Source organism: Necator americanus, chromosome IV (assembly GCF_031761385.1).
Source record: "Necator americanus strain Aroian chromosome IV, whole genome shotgun sequence".
In the NCBI taxonomy this organism is placed as follows: Eukaryota; Metazoa; Nematoda; class Chromadorea; order Rhabditida; family Ancylostomatidae; genus Necator; species Necator americanus.
In genome coordinates, this window is record NC_087374.1 from 31,410,861 (window position 1) to 31,422,137 (window position 11,277).

Here is an 11,277-nt window from a genome sequence, read left to right on the forward strand (position 1 = left end):
TTCATGAAACTAGAAAATTTTCCCTTATATGTGGAATCTTTCCAGTTCGTAAACAAAAACATAGTTATTCCTGTAGAGAAATACTCTAAGATAAATAAAATTATTTTTTTTTATTTCCTTTTATGCAAAAAAAACTTTAATACGATGAAAATCGCGGTAACGACAGAGAGATTTTGGAATTCATCAAAAATCTTTGTGCATTGTGTATACAAGTGCGGAGAAATAATTAATTAGAATAAATAAACAAAAAAACATGAATAGAAAACAAACATGTAGAACAAATAAAGAATATACAAATATTTAAAAATTAAAAAGAAGAGATAAAGTCTCTCTGACGTATCGATCCGATGGCATTTTACTGTAGTTCGTAATCCTTGAGGCCTTTCTGGAATCCTTGTTGCCCTATACAATGATTTCCGGGATTTCCCAGCCGATCATCAAGTAAGTCAAGTCCTGCAAAACAGGTCTGACACCAATATATCCATCCCGGAGGGATGAAAGGTTTGGTTCGCACTGGGGCAGTTTCGAACCCTCGACCGCGTGTGACTACAACGGATCTCTAACTGACTGCGCCATACCTGCCCTGAATTCGTTTTTAAAAAACAAAGCGAATAAATTAAATAGTAATTAACTAACTAACTGAAACTAGTTAATTCAATTGAAATTAAAAACTATGTTTTAAAAAATAATAATCAGTCAAATTTGTTTAAAATTTAATAATCAGCACATTTGTTTAATTGAAACAAATCGAATAAAATACAAATAAATAAATAAAACTAGGAAATTCAATTAAAATTAAAGATTATATTTAAAAAATATAATAATTAATAAAATCAGAAAATTAATGTGACGTAATTAAATAACTAACTGGAGATGGTAAATATAATAAATAATTATTAGAAATAAAATAAATAATAAATAGTAGTAAATAAAATAAACAACTAATTAGAAATACTCAAATTAAACGCTGCGTACTTTTATCCTATAATTCGTGCAATTTCACAATTTTTTTCTTTTTTTTTCCTGATTTAATTAAAATAAATTAATTTAAACACACATCGATAATGGTATCGGTCGCGAATGTTTCAAATCCCACAATTTTTCAAAATCTAAAAGAATTAGGTATAAATGAGTTGACTAGGGAGTTACTCAGCAAAACAGTGGAGATGAGTCAGGCTTTTATGCTCGGAAAAAAGAGAAACAATCATTCGATCATAACTGATTCATCGCCCGGCAACAAATGATAGCAGCCGTGATTCCAGAAATGTCCGAAAGTGCATTGTGGTGAAGCGATTGTTCGTTTCAAATCATAAACGAAATTGTCATTCTCCAATCCGCTACCAACGATGAATAAACACATCGATAACGGTATCGGTCGCGTCGCGACAAAACCGAATGGAATTTGCCGGGCTCGAAGAGGTGACGAGGACTGAAATTACTGGGATCGTCCTTGTTTTTTTTTCGCCACGACTCATCCAGAATTCATCATTTCATTGGAAAGCGGACGAAGATATGAGATATGAAGAAAGTCATTTGAATGGATTCTGATAAGTAATTAATAAATCCTGGTAATGGTAAAGAACGGTGATTTAATTCATTTTGATGTTGTCCAAAATAAAAATAAATAAACAAACATGCGAAAATAGACAACATGAAGGAATGACAGTCATTTTAAATCTATCTGCTATCATTTTAAATCCCTCTGGGTATGTTTTTAGCTATATTAAATTTTGAGTGCGTAAAAAATTGTAAAATAGCTGTGATTGATGTCCTATATGAATTTAAACATCAACCATTTAAAAGATATATGGGCGAAGCTAAAAGAAAAGAGAAAATAAATACATAAAATAAATAAATAGAAATATATAATAAATAGTAAATAAATAAGTAAATTTACCTTCAGCTAAAGCAAAAGTTAGTGAGACAGTCAGCACAAAAAATTCTCTACAATACAATATTCTATTTTTTAGAATAACTGTAAAATAGCTAAACGAAATAATTTTAAAATGAGTTTTGAAAACCTTAATTATTCTTTCAAAGGGTTGAAAAACGAGGACCGTCGATTATTTTATATCTTCATTTATCGATCATTCTTACGTATTTTGTTTTATTTTTATTAATTTATTTATTATTATATTATTGGTATTTACTTTTATTTTTTCTTTTACACAAAACATATGATCTCTTAAATTAAACTAGATTAATCCTTGCTTTTTTGGATTCAGGCATGACTACGGGGTTTCTGTTGCTAATACTCGGTTTTTGCATATTTTTTCACACTTTTGAAAAGAAAATTCACATTTTTTTATTTTTTTTTTTGGTACAAATCAAGGATCATCAATAAATAATTGCCATCATTATCAGTAATCTCAAAAGGGGCGGGGGGCAAAGTCTCAATCCTCTCTATTCTTCCGGAAGGGGTGGAGGCTGTGACGATAAAAAGATGTTGAGCGCGATTACGGAGGAACAAAATGTTATGTGCATAACTGAAATTACTCCCGTTATGCCTTAAGAGTACTGTAATTGCTACGACGGGGAGTTTTTCGGGTGGGGAAAATTATGCTCGTTCTATGTACGCCGGCTCATGATACGTCGTTTCATGGACTCATTTATGGCTGAGGCTGAGCGCCTCCGCTGCTCTGCCACCTCAATCGACCGTCGGTGCATGCGTCGCACACGTGACAATGCATGGTCTTCACAAAGCCGAGCCCGGACCCAACAGAATTTTTAGATAAACACAATGTCAATAAATAAGTAAGCAAATAAATAAATAGCTGATCGATGAATTCCTCCGGGGACAAAGTTTTGGTGGAAAAACGTCGTCCATTCAGCCCACCCGCCATAGCACACACATTTACCCTGCTGGAGAAATTACGTGAGATGCAGATCCTGAACCCGTATCCTATAGAATATTTATAACTATTTATTTTTATTATAGAATATTTATTTTTATGTTTATTTTATATTTACAATATTTCCCCCGTTGGATAAAACGCGCTCTAGCGGAAAAATATGCCCCAGTCGAATGCGAATGCTATCAGGGAAATATTTGCCCGCGGACGAACGCACAACGCATCGGAAGCACGTTTCTACTCGTTTCAGCACTGGCAACGTTCTCGCAACAAACGGGTAGGTCCCGCGACGAAGTGCCATTGCACCAAATTTGCGTCAATAAAATAACCATGCAGTTTTGGATACCACTTTTGTTGGGAAAAGAAGTCGTCTATGGTTTCATTTCCATCGTATTTATCTTTCCAGAGACAAATTTATCAGAAATGGGCTCTAGCTTCCAAATTTTGAGGAAACCCTGATTCTTGTAAATCCATTCCCATCAGGTTTCCTCCCCCCTCCCTCCACTCCAAAAAAAAAAAGAAAACCTGGTTACGATTTTCTGCGACCGTTATCAGATTTTTTTGGAAATGCACTTGATAAAAAGTATTCCTAGAGAATAAAGGCCAAAGGAACAAAATTTCTGGAAACTACAAATAAACGGCCCACGCAATTGTTTACCGACGTAAATCGATGTATCTAGTCGGTGTTCTTATCCTCTCAGTCAGATCTGACATTAATGCATTGGCGCCGGAAAGATGAAAGCGTTGAGCGCCGAGCCATCGATGGTGTCGAACCATCGATCGTTCAAACTGAGTGCTGACCGTTTACCGTTGCGCTATAACCACCCGCAAACAAAAAACAAAGCAATGATAGACGGAGTAACTGTACATATGTAACTGTATTTCCTCTATTACATTCCTCGTGCCTACCTCAGCAGATCCTTCGCCAAAGAGAAAAAGTTGACTACGGAAGAAACACTTTCTACCGTATCATTTATCCGATACAAAGGAATAATAACTAGTTTAGAAGAACTATACGCGGTTACGTATGACATCTTTTCACTTAATGGTGACATTAATACAAAATAACGGCAACACGTTGCAGATTACTGTAAAAACACTTAATTTTACTCTCACAACAGCCAGTTGTCCTTGAGAATGACCACAACTTCGCCCCTTTTTTTCTCCATCGCTCATCGCAAGAAAAAATGAGAGAAATTAACCAAATAATAAATACTATACATAATCTTCAGATAATAGGGAATTTAGTAGGTAATAAGAGCAAAATATTAATATTAGAGTAAAATAATCTAGTAAAAATTCAATCAATAACACAATTAATCGAGACAGAACTTTTTTAGAGATCAGAATAGGAGAAATTTTTGATGACTTTGGGACGGGAACCCATAAAAATTTCTCGATTTAACATAATTTTCAGGTCAGAAAAGAAAACCAGAAAATCGTGAAAAACTCCCTTCCTAGACAAATAAATAAAAGAACTCCAGAACTGTAATCCAGGAACATCAAGGAGTCTTATTTTATTGACAACGATACAACTCTTTACGCCTATACTCCTAATGATGAAGTGAACGCGATAAAGTAAAGTACTGCGTGGAAAATAAATCAAGCGTCAAAACATCCTTTTGCATATGAACTAGTAATAAAATCCTGTTTTCATTCTTTCATCTCATTACTCGTGGATGGATGGATGTAAGGAGTTGTATCGTCGGACAAACTGGTTAGTCAAGTGCTCTTGCCACTGACCTACATGATCCCTAGGTTTGGAGAGCATAATTTACGTTTTCACTTAAAATACTTCTGAATAATTTTAGAATAAGAATAGTTTGTGATAAAAAAATATAAGAGTAGAATAATAATTTTAGAATAATAAACGAATCTCTACTTGCTAGTGGAAAGGAACTAACGGAACAAAAATTCCCATAAAAATGAAGTTTAAATGGCTGAGCACTTGGAGGCATTAATTCAAATAATATTTTTTTTTTGAAAAATTGTTCGACTTCTTGAATATTCAACGCCTTCGGGTATCAAGGGTATCAAAAGGAAAGCTTTTAAAGAAAAATGATACGTTTTGCGAGGTCTCAGCTCGGACACAAATCTTAAAAAAATCCACTCCAGAAAATTTTGGACCAATAAATCTCTTCAGAACCCTTCTTTTCTCATATTTACTTAATGTTTCATGGAAAATACAAAAAAAAAGTTGAAACGTCGGGAAAGAGTGAAGCACAGAGATGAACTAATAAATAGTTTTTCGTTAACTTAGCATGTTCGGGCTTTTTCCAAAGGACACAATACAAACGTAATTAAAGTTACAATAAATGTAACACAAACGTAATTAACTACTAAGAAAATCAAATATGAACTCAGAGATAAATAAAAATAAATAAAAGATAAAGAAAAAAGAAAGAGAAAAAAGATAATGAATAAAAAGCAGAGCACTCAGAAGCAGTAATTCAAGAATAAATATTAAATAAAAAAATAATAGAAAAAATTATTCGGATATTCTTAAAATCCGTTCGATTCTCCTAACATTCTTGAGTTTCTTTTCAGCAAACCGGCATTCCAAGGCAAGAGAAATCTTGAAGGAATGTACAGAAATTTCTCAACCATGAAATTTCGTCTTTTTATTCAGAGATTTTTCAAAATACACATTATCGATTTTTAATAAAACAGCAGACATATATGTCCTTGAAATAAATTTCCAGTTGAATGAGCAGCAACGTGTGACATGATTCGAATTTTTCCCTGCTATAAATAGCTGGAACTATCGCAAACCGGATATTACATACAAAAGAGGTTTGAACGTAGCCTACGACGACGAATTGGATTAGAGAAGCTGTCAATAAATCCCGAAAAAAGATCAATAACGACCAATACGAAACACACAACAAACGAGGTCGCCGTTAGTCCCGCCGTCCATCATTAGATAGGAGGAAATGAGGATCGGAACAATACGAACGAGGCACGCAGCAGCGGTTCGTGGTGGTGGTGGTGGCGGCGGTGGTGGTGGTGGTGACGGAAGGTCGAAGAGAGTCGAACGGTGAGCGCGAACCGTGAGCGCTTGACTCTGCGCGGAAACCAGCGAGGTGGAAATGAATTCAACGAGTCGTTGAGACGTTGGGGAGATGGAGTCACACTGGTGGGGCGATGAGGTTAGTATGAGGGACAGCGTCCTAACATCAAACCCTCAAAAACTTAAAAGTATGAAATAAAAGAAATATAAGAAATAAAAATGAAAGTAAAACTTAAAGAATTTAAATTGAAACAGCTCAGGACCTTCCCGAATATTCGTTGTTGTTGACACAGATAGTGTAAAAAAAATGACTGCTAAATAGAGTAGAAAAATAAATAAATAAACAAAACAAGAGATTGTTTTTTTTAAGCTACTTTTTTTCTGTTTTTCCATCGAGCACCAGCAAAAACGTCTAATGGATGCATCAAAGAATTTCCGATAGCTAAGAATAACGTGGAAAATTATGGAAAAAATTAATTTAAATTAAATTATCATCATTATTTGAGAAATAAATCAATTAAATTTTAAAAAGTAATAAATAATAATAAATAGTAACAAATAATAAATAATAGATGCAAAAGTAAAATTATTAATTAATTTAATTAAATTGAATAAGTTAGTTGTGAAGGAAGGAAATGAAAGTCAATTTTGAGGTAGAAAGAAATCAAAACCAAAAGAAATAAATTATTTCTAGACGTAGCAGTTAGGAATAAATGGAAAGAAGGATTTTTTTTCATAGAAACCTAAATGAAGTGGTCCTGGATGTTCAGTGGAATTCAGCAGAGCAAAAACAGATGCCATCGCTGGATTGTCCTTAACACACCACTAATCCCAATCTACTAATGGGATTGCGTTCAGGCAGAGCAGAACGAGATCTTAGCAGCGATCAGAGATGGTCCGTACTTTCCCACACAACACTTATTCCATCTATAAGATCTTTTGCGTGGGTGGAAGGGAAGATTATCGCTCGGAAAAGTTCGCGAATAAGCAGTGAATCGCTCCGAGAGAAGGTGTCAGCATGCAGCGATAAGCGGTTGATAACGGGGGAAAAAGCGGACGGACGGTCGAACGATCGCGCCGTCCGTCGGGAAATCTGAAGAGGAGCAACGAGACGAGTCTGGTGGTGCTCTGTGTTTGCACACATGAGGACACCCACCCACACCATAGCGAGGGAGAGCGAGCGCACCACCGGCACATGCACCGACCGTGCACACCGGCGCCGCTGCTGTCCGCATGAGGACCAGGCCGCAATCATCCTTGACCTCACAAGTTCAATCGACGATCACACACGCACACACACAACACTGAGTCTTTCTTTGTTCAAGGAGACAACCACAACACAATTTTTTCCATGGGACGTTCTTGTTTTTTCTTTTTTTCAGGGAATTTTTCGCTGGAAAACTCTTACAGTGGTTCGATGATGAGCAGCAGTGAATTCTATTTCTGCTTTTTTTTTCGCTCTGACTCAGATAAAGTGTGTTTTCTTTTTTCGATACATTAGTGGCGTGGTGTGCACAGATAAACAAACAAATAAATAAGTAAATAAGTAAATAAACAAATAAATAAACTCCAAGTACAACTGTGTACTTCAAGCAGCCCATTTAGAGCAAATTTAATTCAAAAGTTTTAGTTAATTTCTGTTTCATTCGATGGTTTTATTTAAAATTTCAGCTGACGTCGGTTTATTTCCGTTCGTATGTCAAGGATATTACTTTTTTAAACTTTATTTCGAACTAGAGCTGGATCAAAAAGCTCGTGGACGAAGAGAAACACGCACGACAACACAACACGTACGCGGAAAATGAGTAAACCGCGTCCTTCCCCTATGATTTTTTTGCAGAACTCATAACATTGTGGGATCGATGGCTTCAACAACCACGTACGTGGCTCACATGAAATAAAACAACCACACACGTCCAGTAAAACAGCACTTCGGCATTTTTCCAGGAAGCGGTTCCTGGAAAAATGCTGAAGTAAAATCCCAAAATGTTTCCCTCAAGTTTTCATCATTGATCACAATAAGAATAAATGCTAAATAAATATAAACATAAATAATCAATGAATAAATGCACCTATTACAGAACAATTTAACTGTAGATAAGCGAATTCAAATTAACTGAATCATTCGGAATTCATTCAGAATTCGACTGAACTCGAATCGAATATCGAATAATTCAAAGCGACGATAATTCGCGAGACTGGAAACGTTCAAAGCAATGGATTTGTATGCGAACATTGCGTGCTAGTTGTGTTTTGCATAATTAACAGAGAGAAGAATCGGATAAAGTGCCTTGGCGTCACGTTTTTGTGCTTATGTTAGTCAAATTTCACCTCATAAACTCCACAAAACTAATCAATAAGTGATCTTAGCATGATTCGAAAAACGATTTTTAGAAAATTATGAGTGAAAAAAGAAAAAGCACTTAAATATAGTGGAAAAATGATTTTGTGGTTTTAGAGGATAGTTTTTGGAGGAAAAAAAAGAGGAAGAAAGTGAAAAATAGGAAAGTTAAAGAAAAAGAAAAAGATCTTATGCAAGTGATTTTAGCAACAATTATTTCACATAAAAAAAAACTAAACAGCATTTATAGAAATGAAATGATTTATACAAATTTATAGAAATGATGTCAAAATAGGAAAAAGCTTATAAGTTCCTACTAGTCCAGATTCAAAAAATGTGTATATCTGCTCGTTTAGAAATCTTAAAATTTCTCCCATTTCACCCACGTTTCCCATGTTCACAGAAAAACAACAATTTCCCCAATTGTTCCCATTGTTCTGAGCAGCTTCGGGCTAACATCCGGAGCCGCTTTTCAATAACAAACCATGATTAGTCATGTTCTTATCGTTCTTCTGCTATTCGCCTTAAAATGTGTTTAAAATCGCAGAAAACGCTAACGTCAACTCAGATTAGCTGTAACGTGCTGGAATTGCATACTGTACAAATCTGCATCATTTTTACTTAGAGGTTTCACTGAGGGAGGCAACGCGGTCAGCGATGGTTCGGCTCGACGGCCCGAAACCGGTCAGGCCTTTCATATCGCCGGGTCAATAAGCTGGCGTCAAAGTTGTCTGGGAAAATAAAAACATTGTCTGGATATTATTTTTTTTTTATTTTTCTGTTGGTCGGTTTCTGGCAAGCGATTTTAGACCACAAACATTCTCCTTAAACCTTTTTCCACGTAGCGGGTGTGGCGCAGTCGGTAAGAGGTTCCTCTAAGACTGCACGATTGATGGTTCGCAGCCGTCCTAGTTCCAACTAAGCTTTTCATCGCTACGGGGCCGAAAAATTACTGGAATAGTTGGCTGGGAGGATAAGAACAGACCCCGAAAGTCATTGTATGGGCTAGACACGGGTTTGTGAACCACAAACGTTCCAGAAATGAAGTGAACGCGCTGCCGCATCCTAAAGGCTGTGTTCAACACGTTCTCGTTTGCCTAATTATATATAATAATTGCTTAAAAGTCAAAAAAGAATAAAGTCACTGGCGTATCAATCCACTCAGGATGCGCCAACGCGTTTTACTGGAATTCGTAATCGTTGAGGTTTTGGAACGCATATTGGCCTATACAATGACTTGCATGGGCCGGCCGATGATCGAGTCAGTGTTTTTATCCTCCCAGACAAGTCTGGTACCAATTTATCGACGCTGGACGGATCAGAGGCTTGGTTTGCACTAGTGCGGTTTCGAACCCTCGACCGTGTGGCTACAGCGGACCTCTAACCGACTGCGCTACACCCGCCCATAATAATTGCTTAATTGCATATAATTATATCTCAGGGACGTGGATGAAGTCATGCGTTCAGCGTCACTTCGCTGCGAATCACATTTCCTCAACGTCACATCACTTGGAATGCATACGAAATGTTTTTTAAGGAAGCCAGATGAACGGAGAGGTTCGGCGTGCATGACGTCAAGAACATGTGTGGCGTTAATGGCAGAGCTTCGCATAAGAAACAGCAAGAAATCTGAGCCGCAAACAAAAATCTGATGTGGAAACGCTGGCGTCATTCGTTGAAATAAACGAATGAATGTTGTAAAACACAAAGAGCGAACACAATGAGAGAGTTATTCACATTCTCAAACGCACTCCGACGACGGATTAACCATGACGCGACGATCAATTCGTTGTTGTCAGGGGGACCAGAAGCGGCAGCAGTGCGTGCTGAAAAAGAAGGCACTCTGAGCTGTTCTCGCTCTTTAATCGGATTCCTTCGATTATCCAGAATGAACAGTCAGCTGTTCTGAATCTGTAGATACAAACAACTCTGGGATTCCCGTTGTATAACGATTGAATACGGTTGATCTACAGTATTTTGCTGTCGAGTTCAAGCAATGAGAAGAACGTAACGGCACGGTTCGTCACGTTCCACCAGCTAAGGGGTTTTTCCTGAGAAAATGGCTTGTATGTAACTAGATTCACAAAGCTTAATCCTCCCTCATCAATTGTTAGCGAAGCCAACGAGGATGCGAATTCCCAGCTGGCCAGGCTCCAGGTGTACTGTAAAAAAACTACTGTAGTACTTTGGTGAGATCTCAGCGTCTTTTTCCATTCCACACAGAGCATTCGATCAGTTTTTCACATTGAAATTAAAATTACCGTAATTAAATTGATTAAATTACCATTAAAAATTGATGCAGTTCATTAACTCCGCAACTGCCATCATCGCCAGCAGCATCCTACCATTTCATGGACTATAATCCTGGATCGCATACAGTTACAAAAAAAAGCTGGTCCAGACTAGCTATTGGAAACCAGAGGCGATCGCTTCTGAGATAATCATAGGCTTCGATTTTTTCTCCTCGCACCCGCGATGCCATTTCAGGGCACTGAAGCGGTGGCGGGTGGTCTCACGGCCTGCCAGGACAATAAGCCTAACGGGTGCAGGGGGAGGTGGAGGGACGGCGGCCTCTCCCCCGTCCTCCAGAATAATTTCATCGAGGATTTCGTTTGCGTATCGGTACATAGGTGTTGTTGACAATCTTTCCGATAGAATTTATTCTTGAAAAAAAAAAGAAAAAATAAAATACTTCGTGAAGGGAAAGGGTTTCTTACCCTGTGGCGATGGGGCATTCTCAAATTCGGCTATTACCAAAATTATTGCCATTATTATTATTATTATTATTATTATTATTATTATTATTATTATTATTATTATTATTTACTAAAAAATAAAACTAACAAAAAAAGAAGAAAAACAGAGAAGAAGGCGAGAGAAGGAAGAATTGCAACGTCACGGATACGTCGCTCAATATACTTTACAATTTTATGATTTTTGGTTTAATCGACGAAGAAAAAACTATAAATCTCATCCACAGTATCTTCAATACAATAAATATTATATAGTAATAATGTAAACAAAAATTAAACAACAACACAACAATTTTAGATGATTCTCCTGTGTTTTACACA

At 36.7% G+C, this 11,277-nt stretch overlaps 1 protein-coding gene across 1 annotated transcript; it reads left to right on the forward strand.

Annotated features, from left to right (window-relative positions):
* Positions 1–5,785: 5,785 nt before the first annotated feature.
* Positions 5,786–11,040, forward strand: RB195_003358 (uncharacterized protein; the record flags this gene model as incomplete). Its single annotated transcript, XM_064200979.1, has 2 exons — positions 5,786–5,889; positions 10,905–11,040. 2 exons carry the CDS (start codon positions 5,786–5,788, stop codon positions 11,038–11,040), a joined length of 240 nt encoding a protein of 79 aa, XP_064056860.1.
* Between the last annotated feature and the right edge of the window lie 237 nt (positions 11,041–11,277).